Here is a 19,513-nt window from a genome sequence, read left to right on the forward strand (position 1 = left end):
TGTACATCTTCTAAAGTTATCTATACATAAAAAGCAGACAGCAAAGTAATATCAGAGGGAGATTTGACTATATTCTTCAGTAAGGTAAAGTGTTTCTGAGACAATTTGAGCAATTTTTTTTCTTGTAAAGCGTTCAAGTAACTTCTGGATTTTTTCTTCCAATTGTATTTAATCTGCACTCAATTCTTAAGTTTCAACAAATTGTTTCTACAAATTTATCTGTTACTCTGGCAACCTGCCTTCATCACAGCTTAAAACAAAGATGCATCAAGGACTGGTAATATTGGCATCTTTTGGAAAAACATAACAAACAAAAAGTAAGAAGAAAGCCACACTGGATTTTTCATTATCCTGAAAGGTAACAAACTTTGATTAGACTTTACCACAAAATAAAAATTCCTTTTTCTTGGAGCAAACTTTGTGTTTTAACGTATAATCACCTCAGAAGTTTTTACAAATTATTCCTTAGGTAGCTGGTAGCATGATCATTTCAAAGTAAAAGAATACACCTGAGAGCACTATAAATTTCATTTTACTAACAGGGAAGAATTGCAATGCATTAAATAAAAATGTTTATAAATGGTAGTCTACACACATTTTCACGCTCTACTATGCAGAAGACCATCAAACATATCGTTGTGCTTTATATATATAATAACTTATATATAATTTATAAACCCCATTCCCCAAGCTTAAGAGTATCCTATTCCCTTCTGCAAGGTATTACCTTCTGCAATTTGAATAAAAGCACGACTATTCCTCACCTCTCTGTAACTGTTAATCAGCCGTTCTCTCCTCCTGCGCAAYAGGCATAGCCTGCTACTAAAACGGTGTTGATTTAAAAATATAACTTCCTCTATTTAAAGTTTAGTTCAGCTACCCATTTCCGAGTACATTAATACCCTACATACAATAATGCAATAATTTTAAGTAAATCCAGATACTATTCGATGCCAGGCTAGGTCAAATGCTAAAATAATGATTTTACATCTTTAAAAGGAAGAATAGCTTTGTTGATTTGAATTCAATGGTGACAACTCATTTTTACCTCCCAACCAGTGTTGCTGTCAGAGAGGACTACAAGGAAGTTCTGTCTGAAAAGGCCCCAGGCTAATTATATCAGATTATTCTACTATTCAGGTTGCAAATAATTGAAAGCCAAAAGCTCAAGTGTATATAAATATATATATAATTTTATTTTTTTAAGATACATCAGGTTAATAGTTGCCTAACAAGCTTTCCTGAAAGAATGTTAGCTATCCGAACACCTTAAATGTATTCTTTATTCCTAGAGCAGAAGCTAAATGTGCTGCACAAGCATTGTACTCATGATCTGAGGCAAAGAAGCATCTCCTTGGAAAATTTAAAGATGAATATTAACAAGCTTCAGTAAGAATTGCTAATTTTATTTACTAGAGGGACAGTCATGAAGACAGAAAGGTCTTGAAGAACAGAGGGGAGCATTAGAGAAGAAAAAACACTTCCAGCATTTCATTTCCAGAAGCGTAAAGAGGATTTGCAATATTCTTAGGGGAATATCAAAAAGCATGTTTGTGTATGAGAATATTTTCCTTTACAACTAACTCTAGATGCAAAAGGTTTTTGTTTTCAATGTAAGGAAACAATGATTGTAAACCTACAGATGCACTTAAAAACAGAAGAACTTCTGAAAAAGAAGCTGAGCTCCACATTTTAATGAATGCCAAGTACCTGGAAAACTGAACACCACAGGTAAAAAAGGCAAGTTACAGTGCTTAACTGGAGGTCCAGTCTTCATACTTCCACTTTCCTGGTGCAAAAACACTCCCTTTCTTTTATTTGAATCACCCATTTCTGAGTTGGAAGGTAGGAAAACAGCAGTTTTTCCTCATAGCTTTTTCTTCTTGTCTTCTAACAAATTAACCAAGCTCTAAACAAACAAACAAAAAAATCAGAAAAATGGAGAAGGAAATACGTTTAAAAAATAAACCCAAAGCTGGGAAATCAAGATACAGAAATTATTCATACCTGCCTGTGAAAACTTCTAGCTATTTGCAGTTCCTTACCATAATGAAAGACAAAAACAACAGCATATTCAATTTAACAGTTAAAAAATAAAAGAAGGGGGAAGCTACGTTTACTTCAGCAACCTCATTTTTAACAGCCGCATGTGCTCCCTTCTCCAGCCACAAGGGAACAAGTTCTTCGTGATTATTTAATGTCACCTCCCGTAAGTTTAATGAAGAGCATTTTAAAGGAGTTACGTTATTGTTACCTGTCAACATACCTTGACACCGCGCAGGCCGCAATCACACGGTGCTACCCACTACCATATATTCCTCGGCACGTACAGAGTCTCGCAGACTTYGCTGGGATTTCAGATGATCACAGAGGATCCTGCGTAGTGACTCTGAGGCAATATCTGGGTTTTAGAGAACAAGGGCTCAAAAATAATACACAGATTTAACAAGCATTAGGCATCAAAGACATCTGGTTATAATAAACATGATGCAAAAGACTGTTTCTCAGTTTAACATTCGTAGGTATGTTCTCAATAGCCGAGCTGAAAACTTAATATTGTTATAATTATGATCTGTATATTCCCAAACAAAATTTCAAACAAGTTTCCAAGGTGTAAGAGAATCTGAAAACTCGTCCTATTACAAATGAATGTGGATCTCTTAAGTGTATCTAAAGTACCGTATTCCACGTGTCACTGGGGGTCTCTTCACAGGGTCTCTTTTCTTTCCTTCATAACCTTTCAGAAAGGAATACATCATTTCAGAAATACCACCAAAGGTGTCTTGCCATCTTTAATGTTCACATCGGCTTTAATATTCACATCTGCTCCAGCTCCTATTAGGAGATGCTACGTCCTTATTTCCAGTTACTGCAGAAACTCCCACCGGGGGTGTCCGTTCCAAGCACTCACCTTTAATGTTTACCTGTTACAGAAAGACGAATACTTATTAAATCTGAAGATAATAGATGTCTGTTCACGTTGTTGATCTGACCCAAGATCAGATTAAAAGACCATATTTTTAAAAAATTGATTCAATATCATCATTAATTATATGGTTATATACGTGAAGTCCGGAACTCTGCATGTTGTTGAAAGAGCGCCATAATATCCAATACTTTGCAGAATCATACACATTAGAAACAAGATCCTTTTCTGGCTTCCTAAAGCACCTGGGAAAACAGTTACAAAAGATAGTTGTTGCACCTGCAGCCCTAGGAACTTTCTCCCAGAGCCCTAGGAGGAGCACGCACTGAAACAACAACCCTAACTCTTATTTTAAAGGTATCGGATTGGTACGTGTTTTATACCACTCTAACACAGGGTGATGGTGACGGACACTGAAGTCATGCACTAAGGTCTTAACGAAGCATAAAGCACTAAAGCGCTTTAACATCACTGTTGCTACTTACAGCCCACGCAAGGATGCAGTGCAGAACCATTAGATTAGTACAGAGATCATTAATTTTATTTTGGCAGTAACTAAACCCTAGTAACTTGGAAACTGCATCAAACAGACGGTCTGAAAGAATTCCTAGGCAAAGCTTGAGCAGGCTGCACGCGACTTACAAATCTGGATAAAAACACAGGTCAAGAACAGTTGCAAAAATTAATCAAACTCCTCCTTGATCATCACTAGCATGATTTTGAAGCACATTAGAAAGGTATCAAGAATATGTTCCTTCAGTGATTTGTTAATCTTTTCCTTAAAAATGCATTTTGTATAAATTTTGGACTATTACTTCCCTTGAATTATTTTCAACCAATGATTTTAAATTACTAGCCTAAAGAAAAATACAAGCTCCAAAGACCGAAAAATCATCAGGGTTTACTAGACAAGAGAGATTACACAAAATTCCAGTATTCTCAATCAGTCAATATGACGCAACTCCCCCGTGACGAACACCATGAAGAAAGCTTTAATAGCGGCTCACGTTTGCAGCGGTCTGAAGCTTGCATTTGCACTTTGGGGCACCGGGACCCTTGCACACCTCCTGCAGCGTGTAGCCCACACGTGTGCTCCCGCGCAGCCCGTACGTGCACTGCAGCATCCCTGTAAGAGTTACGCCAAGTGTCCAAGCGCGGTGTCGCTCCCGTGTCACCTCAAGGGCGTGAAGGACCACGCGCAGGCAGCTCAGCTCTCCTCAAGACGGTTCTGGCCCTTCCCCATCCAGAAGACCCTTTCTTCACTTCCTCCCTCTTTATCATTTTTGGGTCTTTTTCTGTCATTCATTCCTCCTTTTTGTTGCACCCTCTTTGAGCTCTGCTGTCTTTTTGACAGACTTATGGCTCCCCTGGCCAATTTTATGTAAATCCTCCAGATAAACGAGCTGCTTTTTTTCCTTCTTACTGCAGCCCGGCCTGTCTTTCGAGCATTAACTTTGTTTTTCCAAGGCACGTGGATTCAAGTCACTCCTGTGACAGCACTGTGCCTGGCTCAGATGGGCAGGCTTAGTATTTCTGTGAGTGAGGGGAGCCCCAGGCACGAAGCACGCTGTGCCTGTAGCTCATTTTCTATGCCAGGCCACAGTTTAAAGCCAGATCCCAGATTTACTACCGGAGTGATTCCACAGGGTCAGCTTAGCGCAGCAGCGCAGGCTTTGCTGTGGCACAGTTCTCTTGCCAGACCATTTTTTCAGCCATTCAGGCAAATCCCAAACGTAAAGGTGATACAGAGGAATATCCTATACAAGCATCTTTCAGGAGTCTTTTTTATTTTTTACTTTGCTTCTAACTTCTGTCATGAAGCTTTGCAACTTAAATGTATTCTAGTAAACTCCAGGAACACTAGCATAAATAACAGGAAAGATAAATAAATGGATTGATTTGAACAGGTGAATTACACTTTCAATATGCTCACATTTGAGATTTATCTTCTCTGATAGCTTCGACTTTTCCGGACTATTAACTATGGTCAAGCCATGTTAATAGTCCAGAAAAGTTGGTCGTTTCCTCATTCTGAAAACTTGGTTGTTTCTTCTCTCTGTCAAGCTGCACCTAAACACTATTTCAGCACTGACTGTTTATCTCCCCCATCTCGAATGTACTTAGGTTTCTGAAGCTGAAATAACCCTAAAACTAAAATACTTTTTCCAGCGAGAGATCTGATTGCTACTGGAACTTTAACTTAACCTTAATCAGTTCTTTTTTCACCACTTCAGCCAACGATAACTACTGACCATTCATCTGCCCCCAAATTTTTTTCTTTCAAAGCCAGTACTTTGGCCTGAACCATGAGTCCAAGTTCTAACTGCTGATCCTTTTACATTGTTTTTTACAAGAATAAGGTCTCCTTGAGGGCTCAGTTACTGCTACTAGAATCTCACCCACGTGAAGAAATTCACCATCTGACTCCTTGAGAATGGGAATAGCTACAAGCCCTGGACATAAAAAATAAAGACCAAATTTTCTCTAGATGTCTATGAAGTAGCCAGAGTGGAAAAATCAAGTCATGAGAATTTCTGTCCTGCGTATCAGTTCAGTCACTGGAGTCTTGGAGTGCATTAATATGAATACAAAATCGGTTCAGCAGTTCTATCAATGGTGAACAGAGCTCGTTTCATCAGATACCAAACAATTTCAATGCCTTCCATACAGAATGTGCCTACTCCTACTACTGAGGGCACAAAGATGCAACGTTAACAAATATTATGGCTCCACGAAAGTTCCAGAGAAGGTGCTGACTTTGATGGTTTTCCAACTGATATTCATCTCCAGTGGTGATCTGAAGTCAACCACAATACAACAAGCAAAAGGGCAAAAGCTTGAAGAAGAAAGGTTACTGACCAGTGCAGTACAGTTCTTGGAGATGTGCCAACTTGCATCTTGCCCTTTCTCTCCAAAGTCTCTCGGCTTTGGAGGAACAAAAAAATACTACTGCCCTTTACAGTCTGGAAACAGAGCATGAAAAAAGACAAGGCAAATGCTTCCTAGCAGCTACTACTAAATAAAAAGTTTTCCAAACTGTAACGCTCAAGACATATTCACTCACAGCAGAATATGTCCATTGGCAACGCATCTCGAAGAACTGCAATTCCTGGTAAGAAACCTTCCCTTCCTTCTCATCTAGAGGCATCAGACCATAAGCATGAAAAGCATGTTGTACTGTACTGCATTACAGATTCATCAAGTAATAGAAAATACACAGTTTTAGGTGCCTTAACCATAAACTTACTGTTAGAACAAATATCCAGCAGCATTAAAACTATGAAGACAGAAACTCTGATAAACTACTGACAGCCAAGACAGTGATACCTGGTAATTAATGAAAGTGCTCTCCTCCAGCCCGCTCTCCAGACCTGGGACTATGCCACCTACGCTGACTCTCCATTTGATAGCTTACATCCTTCTACCATCCCCAACCACTCTCAGCGGCATTTCTCCTTCACCCCCAAAGCTGCCAGAACAGAGGTCCTGAATGCTTAAGTTAATCCTAGGAGCAGAGTGATGTGAGGTGAGGGATAAGGAATCTCAGCACATCTCACGACTGCCAAACAAGATGGCACTGAGAAGAAAGGGAATTTGTAACGAGAGAGAAAAACCCTCTAGTCTATAAATGGAATACAAGATTAAACTCCATCACACAGTGTGCAAGTTTTTAGTAACACTTACTAAATCCATATTATCCTGACTACCTTTAAGACGATCATTAGGTAAAATTTAAGCTTATCCAACACGTATCCTGTTTTTTCCTGCCCCTTGCTCTGTCTGCACTCCTGAAGAAGCCTCTATCAATCTGATTTTTCTCAATCTACGCTTGTTTTACAGATCATCAATTTAATTTCTCAGTGCTTTACATTCTCTACTATTCTCAATTAGARTAACATTATATCCCTCAGTTCTTATCTCTGAATCTTCAACTTTTCATTTAGCCTCTCAGCAGTCTTAAATCAGAGCTTTTGAACACCTTATCAACTGCAACCATGTTGATTAAATTATATCACTCATTTGCTAATATTTACTGAGCCATTACTAAATATTTCCAATTTTGTTTGCTAATACAAAGTTGTGTCTCCCTGTGGTGTAAAACCAAAAGCAGGCAATCCTGCCTATCTCCAGCTTTAYGGAAGCCTGTAACTAAAACAAAATGCTGTATTTTTACTAAAGCTACAAGACTTTCAATTTTAGCTAAGGAAGGTTCCCAATCATATCCTCTATCCCCTACTAATAGGAGAATTTCCCTTATTCCCTGTTCTCTGCTGAGGAACTATTATTTCCCCATTAATGAACTATAGCTAAAAAGGAAAGATCTAATAACAAAAAGACTCCAATGAAAGCACCACTGTCCTAATGTCTAAGAGGGTACTCTATTTGTTCATATCATATTAGTATTTATTAGCATAAATGCACCCGCATTTTTCATTCAGTTTTACAGTTCTTTACTCTTCAGAACCTATGTTACTGTCACCATCCTTTCATGCAAAGAAGTTTCCATTAAGCAGCAAGGCTCCTTTGCCCAAAGGTTGCAGAAATTTGTCAACGCCGGACTAGCGTGAGTCTGAAAGATCAGCCTCTTTAGATTTAGGACAGTGGTGCCTTCTCAGTGAAATGTATAGATAAAATACCTACCTTACAGCCATCATTATTCATCCTTTCAATAACATCACRGTGTCCTCCATCTACAGCCCAGTGCAGAGCTGCACACTCTCCCAGACCTCTGGCTTTCCAAGAAGCGCCTTGTGATTTCAGATACTTAGCAATATCCAGGCGACCAGCAAAACTGTAACATTAAAAATACAGAAGAAATTAACCTGCTGTGAAAACAGGACATCACTATCATTGCTCAAAATTTTATGGGTGTTTACTACCATGTAAGGTTCTGACAAGTAAGAGTAAAAATGTATCAGTGGTAACCTAACCCTGTAATAGGTGAAAGAGCTGAAAATACTTGGCCTTGTACAGACAGGGAATAAGACTGTAATTATATTTTTAAAGTTTGATGCGCTCCTAAGAGCTTTCTGAAACCCTTTACAGGGTCACCCCCCTTCAAAGAACAGTAAGATAGTGGACGAGAGTGCAGAAGCATCAAATCTGACTGGCATGCAATCGTTCTACAGTGATGTCTCAGAGGCTATAATTAACAGAACTGTAGGGCGCTCTCAATTACTGAGTCTTCAGTTCAGCGCKTGGCCAGATAAAATTGCTGTGTCAACCACTGCAAAACCAGAAATGTCGGTTATCAACAGTAGAAGTTTTCTGTTTATTTTTAAATGAGAAATAATTTATATTTATCAGTGCTTTTATGAGTACTAGGACATATTTATCCCACTAGTAAGCAGACCAACTGCCACAGAAATTAATATGCAAAGTGTCACCTACACTATCATTAAATTCATCTAAAAAGTCTAGCTGTCTTTGATATAGCAAATTATAACATTATTCAAAATACAATATATTATACTGGCTTACCCTATCACTAAAATAATAATTCTACACTATATCAATATATTTACCAAATATGTAGTAAAGAATATACATAAAGCAAATTAAGCTGTAAGCAGAATGCAAGTGCGATCACTGTTCATCATCTTCAAACAGTCAACTGTAGAGTCACAGTCCAGTTGACGCTGCAGTGAAATGGATTTGTAGAAAGAACTACTGGATAATCAAGTGGAAAGCATGTTGAAAGCTGGGTAAATGGGTAAATGCAATTCAGAATTCAGGTAATWAGTCTAAAAGCTTTATTTTAGCTAGCAAGAGTAACTATCCTGTTCTACAATACACTGTATCCACTGAATGTACACTTGCACACTGATTTAGGTAGAAAACCTTAAATGCTTCCYAAGCTCCGAAGGTTTCCAAACCCTGGGTCCTTGGTCACAAACGTGTCCTTTAACAGAGACGAGAACAAGACAATGCATTTCTTTCAAGCAAAGACAGTAAATCAAAACACCYACTTCTTAAACAAATCCAGAAAAAAGATTACAAACTTTGGGACGATACACATAAGAAAGCATATATGAAATAGCGATCTGCTCCTGAAATGTTTTAAGCAGTGCAGGCACGATCACGAAAGAAACCATGCAACGCTATTCCCTCCTGCACAATATATCAAAATACCATGCAGAACAGCATGGCTAGATGTGGGATTTAAAACTGCCCAGTAAGACCAGCACTATTTAGCAACATAACGGGGATATCGACAACTTCAACAGAAGGCAGCTGACAGACATACTTCAAGGGCGAGACCTATGTGGAATTACAGAAGTTGGCTGGCTGTCCCACCAGATAAGGAAATATGACAACAGTGAAAGAACATGCGCAGAAGTAAGTTACTGAAGAGTRCCAAGCAACAGCTAAGAGAAATAACTTCCATGGAGGACCAGATCCCAGAGAAGGAAAAGCCAAGACAGTTAATAAAAATCATGAGAAGAATACAGGCTTTAAGTACAGGATCCCTGGAGGCTAACATCAATTTTACCACCCTTCCCCAGGAACATCAGTTCTATGATTGCCAACCACTGCAGCTGAATAGGTGTCAAACAATACAGCAATCAGCACACAGTATTTTTTATGGGTTTAGAGTGTCTAAGAAACAACTAATCCCAAAAGAAGTCTTTACACTGAGGTGCTGTAATTAAAGCCATTGAGCTAGATAGCTCATGCTCCCTTTTACGGACAAGATGGAGATGGCGTTTCATAAAAACTGAGTAATTAAAGACAAAATTACCCACCTACAGAATAGTAAACCAAAAATGACATTATTTGGATGTTATTATTCAGTCTACAGAAAATTCCTTAAACTCTGTAAATGAAGAACAATGCACAATGTAGATTAATTTAATTCAGAGCCACCTGCCTCTTTCTTATGAATTATGCTTTGGAAATAGTGCTTCTCCACATCCAGTAAACTGGTCTCACCTACCATAACTATCTAACTACAGTTCTTTAATCCTTGAGCAAAAGGGACCTAAAAAACTGACCTACAACCAGACAGAAACAGGCATTTCACTATAGATTGGATTTTCAGTGAAAACAGTGTCCTACCATTCTCCGAAAATAATACAAAATAATCAGTAGAATGCACAGCACAGCATATGAGACGGTGATGCCTGAGCAACGCAACCCAAGAAGCACGCTTTGGATGCAACCTTCACTCCCCAGATTAGAAAACAAGTGCTAACATTCTTTGCCTCYGAATAAGAAGAGGGAGATTTCCTTCGTACAACTCCCTCACAAAGTGTACACAGAGCAGAGAGCTCTGACACAGGAAAGGATGCTGCTGGTTATCTGTCAGTGCTCCCCTTGCGGTACAGCAGTCTGCCGGAGATGCAACTTGGGACAGGCTTTTTTTAAATAAAGATATCAATGTTGCTTGATTCCTTTCTTTTCAAATCTAGGGGTAAATACATAGATTAGTAAAGGAGGGGAAAAAAACACTATCAGCCAGAGCCAAGTAGGTACAGATGTTTGTACAGACATAGAAAATACATGCAGCATAAGTATTCTCTCTTTAGATTTCTTCAGAAAGACACCACTTCTGACCTACAACATTCAGCGCTCAGAACTGAGACAAAAGGGGATTAACAAAGACTCCCTCTTTTCAGAATAACATGGATATGAAGCTCCAGACACGCAGGTTTACTATAAATTGCTATTGGATTGTATATTATTATCGCTCAGCTGCTTGACCCCACTTGTCTAGTTGAAAATTGCCATCCCCTCAGGACAGTCTGCAAGCAAACTCTAACCTACTTCAGTGCAAGTTCAACCAGCTCCAACTACATTCACTGAAGATTTAACTATGTGCCTCACTTACTCTGAAGCAGATGAGAACTTGCACAATCCCATCCGTGGGCTAAAAGAATGGTAACAGCAAAATCTGGAAAATATTCTACATCCCAAGTCAAAAATTCTGATATTTTGCAACTGTGGTCAGAAATAGACTAGAAATAACAATCTCCGACTATGAAAATGTAATGTCATACCAAAATATATCATATGTTTTAATATATGATATCACTATAAGTATAGATATATGTTGCAATATTTGTTATATAGTCTCTATATATCAAATATATTCACACTACACCTTTTTTCCACTTCCATTCTTCTGAGGTACATCTGTTCCCTTTTATATGAATATTTTCATAAGTCTAAGATAAAACATAGAGCCATTAAAAAACCTTTTGATATGTTTTCACTAAAATAGATATTGAAAAAAATTGTTTATGCTAGATTTGCATATGGATCATATTCTTGATAGTTTTTTAGAATGTTTAAAAGCAATGTTATATTTAAGGATTTTTCTTCATTAAAAATGAATTCAGAAGTAAAAAGATTACTGTGATTATAATCTTTATTAACGAAATTGTTAGATTAAAACTATACAGTATATATTTTTCCCCAGTGTACCTTGATCTATTATTTTGATCCAAATACAGGAAGGAAAGAAAAAAAAAAATCAAATCCTGTTGGATGAGATAAAGGAAGGCAGTAATACCTGTCATGTCCTTTCTGAGAAGCAATCATCAGAGCAGTAAAGCCCAATTTATCAGGAACGTCTACCTTCCCAGGTCTTACAAGCTAAAGGGAAAAAAAGGAAAGAAATTTTACCAAACAAATATTGGCAGAGGGCAACTACTTCTATAATGATTTTAAATATTCTAATCATCCATTAATTTTGTCAATGGTATGAGAGCAAATGATTACAGAATACACTTTAGATAAAATTTGCAAATATAACAGCTAAGTCTGATATAAAAGTATGTATAGTCTCTCAGAACATACTGATAATTGAATTTCGAAAGAGTACAATAGAATGTTATTTGTAGTACAAAACGGACAAATTCATTTTAGTAGCATTGTATTAACCTACTACTGGTACATGATTAGTTTTCATATAAAATATCAGAACATTGCTTCGTGAAATATCTTCCAGTTTACTAACACGAACAACAGAAACTATACCATGATTTTCAGTTAAGTATGTTTCATGTAATATATTATGCAAAATTGTTATAAGAACTGATAACATTAATATGACAAAATATTTCAGATAACTGCCTTCCTTGGAGACTCTGTAATGGCTTCCAAGTCTGTCTTAAAAATACCTTCTAAAAAACCCAAAATATGATCAAATGAAGTTTTTGTATCCTTTTACTTGCCAATGAATTTTAAATTCTTTTTATTAAAAGAAAAAACAGAGCTTATGTCTGAACTTTGAATTTTCATAGTTCTTGATGTGTTTGTTAGCTACGTAACCCAAAAATATTTTTCAGATAAATACATAATTCTGGAAAGGTCCCAGTGTCGTCTAGAGAGACACCTAACCCAGCCACTCCATGAGGCAGGAGGATAAATAAGGACAGTAAAGGCTCACAGAAACAAGCTGCAAAACGTACATATAAAGAGCAAACCTAGAGGCAAGGACAAAACAAAAGCAAAGAAGAACACAACCGAGAGAAGGAATAGCGCTTAGCTGCTGAAGTTGCTTACATGGGGGAGGAAAAGAAAAGGAGACACAGAAGGGAACAAGACAAAATATGAGAGAGAGAAAGAGTATGCAAGAACGGAAAATAAAGACAAAGAAACTCGAAATTTTGTCACGCTAAATTTAATTCACATATTTTACTATGTTGCTATACTTTTGTGGAAAACATGTCACGGCTCTGATAGGATAGACTGGGATAGACTGTGATATTCAGCCACAAGCTGATCCAAGAGCAGGACAAAGCAACATCAGCACTGGCCTACCAAGGCAGAATGGCTCAACACACGTGGCTAGTAAAAATCCCCAGAGAAAACACGCTMAGGTTAGAACATGGGAAATCCTGACTCAATAAGGAAACAGCGTTTTCGTTTTTTTTTACCATGAAGCAGTCAAAACACTGGGACAGGGACCCAGAGAGGCTGCGGGATCTCCAACCCTGGAGAGATTCAAAACTCAACTGAACAAGGCCTTGAGCAACCTGCTCTAACTGGATCTGACCTGAGCAGAGGGCTGGACTAGGTGACCTCCGGAGGTCCCTTTCAACCCACGAGAGTCTATGGTTCTAGACGTGAACCTTTTCTTCCAAGAGTGGAAAATCTTCACTGTTTGGTATAATTTTTAACAAGAAATTAATCTTTCACCTAGGCCGATTAAATATGCCTTCCCCTTGCTTTCATATAAGAGATCTGACCTTTCACAGCAAATGTGATTATTAGATGAAAAAATGAATCTGTGCAGGTGAAGGTCACATATTTCTCTTTTGAAATAAATCCTTCATGTATTATCAGAGCTGTTCAGTTGCAAATGTTCAGGCAGTCATACTGCATGGTGATAACACCTTTATTTACAGAATTTAAGGCTCCACTGAAAGCAGTGAATAAATGATGAGATCATTGGTGAAGACACTCACCAATTAACAAGCAGCAGCTGTTTGTCTTCTTTTTTAGGCTACAATTGATTAAAATTGCATGCTTCATTTAAGCAGAATTTTCTTGTACTTTACCAAAGAGGGAGAGAAAACTTCTTTCAAATAGAGTAGCTGCTTTTCTGATTTATTAAACCTCTTTCCAATTGAATACAAATTAGAAATCTATTCTGTTTTATTGTGCACAATCTGCAGACACTATTTTTAAAAATCAGGGTTAAAAAAATATTTTGTATGTTAAGCAAAAATAAACTGTAACAAAAAACAGTTGGTGCAACAAGTTACACAGCCTTAAACTATACTTCCTTTGCTACTTAGTACTTGCCTGTGTGTATGGGTGTGTGTGTGTGTATATATATATACATACATATATGTGTGCGTGTGTGTGTGTGTGTGTATATATATACATACACACACACATGCATGAATGTTATATCTATGTATAACATATAGTAGAAAATGACATTTTACTATGAAGACTTTCTGGATGTTAGACCAAGCATAGGATTGCTATGACCCTGCATGGTCTAATCTGCAATGCAATCAATCTAAAGTAAAACTACTTAAAGAGATTTCTGCTTCGTGCCATTATGAAATATAAAAGCTTGAATACAGTTTGAAAATATCTACACAGGGAATAAAAATTGATGACAAGGCACAATAAGACACATTGACTAGAAATTGAAACTAATAAAGTATACATGAGAAAAAAGGCATACCTTTTAAGCTGTACGGGTAATTACTCTCTGGAACAACTGACCTACCACTGCAGTGGATTCTCCACAGTTATTCTACTTTAGCCAGGGACAAGAATTTATGAAGAAAATCCTATGGCTTATGTTATGCCAGAGGTTAGATGCTGGCCATAACGATCTGGACCAGGGGCTTATGTAACCTGTACAGTAATATTTTGTAAGTATAAAATTATTTTAAGCAAACTCAGGTTACTTGAAAAGCTCAAGGTTTATTATAAAGGCATGAAGAAATAAGTCTCAACCTCAGAAGATCTACTTGCAATCAAATGAACCTGCTCAAGTTTACTTTACTACACTATGTCTCTGAAATATTCCATACATCAATTCTTTAATTACTATGTATTTTAAACATCAACAGCATCTATAAAGACATATTTTCATGTTTTAGGAAAACTCTTTCCTTCACTGCAGAAAAAATTCCTCCAATGCCAACTTTGAGTTTTAAGAAAAAAGGTTCATGATAAAATTCTAATTCCCAAAGTCATTTCAGGTATCATTTTAAAATATGCAGAACTAGAACTTCTGAAAATGAGTTGCCTTATTCCAAGCATACATTATTCAAGCCTCAGTATGTTTATCAGAAAAAAACCTTATTTTCTTCTCTAATGATTTTTATGTTATTCTCATGATACCTGAACATCTGCCATTTACAGAAGTTACTTTTGCCTCTGTCAGTTTAAGAACTCCATTTCTATAGTTGGTCCTTTCACACTTCAACTGCAATTTTTAATAACTTCAGAAATACAACTTATTCAAGGCAAGCAATTCACTGACTAGAATCTTGGACTCCTGAAGAGAAATGCAACTGATAGTTTCAGTGAAAATGATTTCTAAGTAAGTCACAGAAAGAGTGTGCATATCAGCATCTTTCATTGACAGATATGTTTTTGCTATCATAACCATATTCTTCCTAAACACAGAAAACAAGTATACAGCTAAGTCAAAAGGATACATATCATTTTATTTTAGAAATTATTTGAGATAACACTTTAGAGATTATTATAACTATAATTTAATCTGCAGATTAATTTTAGTCCATATTAGTTGATCTGAGTATTGAATTAAAATTACGTGATGTCCCTAATGTCTGTTCAGAAAACACATTATGCTTTTTGATCATTTCCATTTTTATCAATTTTTTCAATCTGTGTAAGGAATTCGCAAATTAGTCACTTTACTATAAATTAAAATTCTGTACTACTTACTAACAGTGGACACAGAGATAACTGGTCTATGAGCACAAACTCCTTTAGGACTAGTGGCCTTTAATCGAAATCTGTCGGACGCTCTTAGCTCAAGGGCATCTACAAATGCTGTGTAGCACATCCCCTAAAAAGAAAGGGAATAAACAATCTCATATGATCATTCAAATATTCCAAATATTTTCCAAATATTTCAACACACAGCAAGTGATTAAATGTTTCTAGAGTGTTTTCAAAACATATGCATTATCCCTCAAAATAAAACATCCTTAAGTTTTACATCACTGCTCCCATACTGATCCATCTGTCAAATCAGGGCGCCAGGACATAATCTGTATTGGAACGCAATGATTTTTTCAATGTAAGCTAAATTATAAATTAAGACCAGAATACAAATGATACAATCACTGCTATTCCAGCTGAAGTAGGGCTTTTTTCCCGGTTTTGCTCATGTCCCTGGGGATAAGGTTTCAGCTGAACAGAGGGAAGTCATCCTTACTCTGGAGTAGCAGTGACTGTTTTAGAAGCTATACTAGCCCAACTTTTAAAACTGTCCTGTACAGGAAAAAACTAATTTGCAAGTAACCTTAACTTTGCATGTAGATTAGCTATTCTCATATGAAAAATGCCAACTATAGACAGGAAAAGCCATTTGTACATATAAATACCTCATTCTCCACATGCAGTTAAAGCAATATCTGACTATTGTACATCTTTGAAAAACACCAAAGAGGTATAAACACATTTTCATTTACAGATTATCTACAAATCTAAATGATAAAATACTTTTTACAGGCGTATAGATTTCAGGAGGGGAAGAGCAGGTTTTATCATTTTATTTTACAAAACAAGTCTTAAGTGAAATATTAATCAAATATTTACAAAAATTCTGAAGGCCAGCATACAATACCTGCTATTTTACAAAAATACTTCTTCTGAAGAGCTGTTTATTAGAAATTATTTTTTCTTTTAGATAACTTTGAAAGCCAGATACAGTCACAGAGGTATTTATGGACTATAAGGAAGCCAACTTGACAAAGCATAAAAAGGTTAGTACTAATACAGTCTAATTCTGCCACCTAGTGACCTCCAATATAAATTTCCTAAAGACATCACTGTATGTGTCAGAAAAAAAGCTACATTCATCTGGAAGAAAAGGAACAAAGTATGTGGCCATGCAACCATGCAATGCAAAAGGCTTCAGAGATCCCAAGAAGATCCCTCTCCTGGGACTCTAAGGAAAGCCAAACTGTACCGTGGTGCACATACACTCCCATCCACTCTGCAACTGTTTCATAAACAAGCTGCTTGGTTGCAAGTAAAGCTGCATATCAACATACAAAAACAGAAGACAGCAGAAAAGGGGAGGAAATAAAGGAAATATTAAAGCATTAATATCTAAATTTATCATCCTAAATCAGTGGTTTTCTTTTTATTCTTTTATACACAAACAAGCAATCTCTGAACTTTATTAACACCACCACTCCATACTTATTTCAAAGGAAAGGGAAGCAGAGAGACTCACTACTCATTTTGTGATAACACCTAAAAAGTGGACAGGGTGTCTAAGCATATTCTCATGGGAAGTATTGGTTTGCTCCAAGTGACCGAAATACTCCAAAACTGTAAAGAGCTTATTTTGAGCACGTAAGCTCTGTAACCTGTTAGTCAGAGATACCTAACACATAGGTAGGATACAAACACCATCCCCAGTGAAGTTGACAAAATTTTGCTCGTTATCCATCCATGTACTGACTCTCTGTATAAAAGAAATGGCACAGGGGAAGATTCTGAACAAGGAAGTCATTTCAGCAAGTCCTGAAATTATTCAGGACTCGGAATGTCCCCTTCCAACGAAAAACAGTATGCAGCAAGGTAGAAAATATTCCTTGATAAATACTTACAGGTAAAATTAGTACTTATTCAAAATGTTTATTAATAAATTACTTTAGATATTAATATATTGCAAAACAGTCTACTTTTACTTTTTACTCTTGCAAAAGAGACTTAACTGTCTTTGCAGCAAATATTCAGCATTTCAGTCATTTTCAAATTTAAAATGCTTTACAAATTGTAAGATAGTAATACATTAACTTTGCACCTACATATATATGATGCTGTAAGTATGTTATTTTGGGTCCTCTTCTTCAGCTGAATACGTTAACCATCGCTCTTGTGGTACTCTTCTTCCTGTTTTTCCCTCTGGGATCAAAAGCATCTGAATACTGCAGCATCACTTCTCCTGCAATTGGAGGACATGGTTTATTGTTGATCCTTCTTCCAAAAAATGAACAAATATTTCAACACATTACTTCTGTAATACAGTATGTCTAAATATTTTTACATGTGATAAAATGGATTTTGGGCATTTAGTTGTAAAACTATGTTATCCTTTGATTTAGTACTTGTACCTTTAACAGCTACTTGGAGAACCATAAGTACAGAAAAAAACTATGCACATATTTTGCATCTTTGTTTAAATAAGGGAATCGTCTTCTTAATTCACTATTTGATGGAGAAATAATATCTAAAATTATTGCATGAGATTACTTTAGAAATCAGGCAATGTTGCCACACTGGTATATTGGACCTATACATTCAGTTTTAAAGCAATCTCTACTCCTCACCATAAACTTTTCTATACACACAGAATTCCTCTTACTGAATTTCTTTTCAACAAATCTGAGATGCAGCATGTTTCAGAAAACATTCTGGGAAGGCCATATCCATACAAATATTGCAAAGTTTCCTTCGGAAGTTTCCTTTTACAGAGGCAGTGAAACATTTATTATTTGGTCAATACGACACTCTAAGAGACAGGCATGTGTGTGCTGATTCAGATTTTCAGTCATATACCTTTCTGAAACCAGTATAAAATGAAAACTGATTTTCAGTTATGTTTTAAAATGTTGCAAAATATACTTACGGGTTTGAAGTAACTACCAGAAAACAATCAGCATTTTCTATGAGCAATATCATACTGCCCCATACCGTAATGATACAAATTCTTTTATCTTTAAGCTAGTGAGCCAACATAACTCCTGTTGCATTTAACAAAAATCACTCCTCAGCTATTCTGCCTATGATTCATACTATTGTGCGTTCATTCTATATAAGCCTATTTACGTTAAATGTCAACTAAATTACTTCTCTTACTAGAAGAATATCTTACAAAGATATTCTAAACCTCTTATTAGTTAGTTATATCCCTTGCTTGTAAAACTTGTATCACTTTAGTGCAACATGATAATTACCAAAAGAGGTGTGCTTAGATAAAAAGTAACTAGGTTCAGCACCAACAGTAAGGGCTTTTTAACTGTGAAGAACTTCAAAATATTGCACTTTGCACACTGAAAAGCCCGTCTTATCTTTCACACCTTTTCTGAAAATATGTCTTCAGCACATACATTTGGGAATGAGGAAGGATTTCCCTTATCTGTACTGATCTAGGACACACGTGTTGTTATATACTATGTGCACACAAACTCAGAGTTCAGCATTAGCATAACTCTAAGTAAAATACATTGAGTCTGCACCAAAATATTTTTATTTCACAGAAGTAGTCAGCTTTGTCCATAAGACTTCATTTTTTTTAAAGTGCCAACAGTCTTTTTGCATTTTCCTCTACAGAATATATAACTACGGTTAGATGGTATGAATGCTTCTAGCAAGTTTTTGCCTCCTCTCTGTATAAGACACCCCCTTCCAGGGCAGATTCCGTTTCAATTTACCACCCAAATTGTTACAATGTCTAGAGTTTTTCTCATTAGAAGAGACATAGGCGACTGGCCTGAGCCATACTCGTAGGTGCCTGCTCTTTTATGATAAAACAGTTTCATTTCCTAATAGGAAAGTTCTCTCTCATTACAAAGCAGTGAAGCAACAGCTAACTTGAAGAAGAGTACTTTAAACTTCATATTCCATTATACTTTTATGCATCGTAAACTACAATTTGCATAGTTTTCAGATGCATACAGGGGAGAAGAGTGTATTAGCAAATACAAGACTTCAGCACTTATTACCACTTTCAGAAATTGTAAACACCAGAAAAGGAACAATCTTGTAAGAGGGGGCCTGAGCTCTTCCTGCAGCTAAGTCCTCTGCTCTTCCATTTCATGATTTGCTCTCACTTTGATCTCAGGAGCTCTAAGTGGAGAGAAAACACTATATTTGTTGGCAATATTTTACAGTCGAATTAGC

At 36.6% G+C, this 19,513-nt stretch overlaps 1 protein-coding gene across 1 annotated transcript; it reads right to left on the bottom strand.

The window, feature by feature from the left end:
• Positions 1-1,867: 1,867 nt before the first annotated feature.
• On the bottom strand, positions 1,868-17,531 carry FANK1 (fibronectin type III and ankyrin repeat domains 1). Its single transcript, XM_026065620.1, is given in 11 exon segments — positions 1,868-1,909; positions 2,008-2,040; positions 2,115-2,204; positions 2,771-2,846; positions 2,848-2,924; positions 7,568-7,718; positions 11,029-11,094; positions 11,442-11,524; positions 15,321-15,421; positions 15,424-15,440; positions 17,419-17,531. Coding segments are annotated over 11 exon segments (849 nt in total).
• Between the last annotated feature and the right edge of the window lie 1,982 nt (positions 17,532-19,513).

The sequence above is a fragment of the Apteryx rowi genome, unplaced genomic scaffold (assembly GCF_003343035.1).
Source record: "Apteryx rowi isolate R43461 unplaced genomic scaffold, aptRow1 scaffold_23, whole genome shotgun sequence".
Classification (NCBI taxonomy): domain Eukaryota; kingdom Metazoa; phylum Chordata; class Aves; order Apterygiformes; family Apterygidae; genus Apteryx; species Apteryx rowi.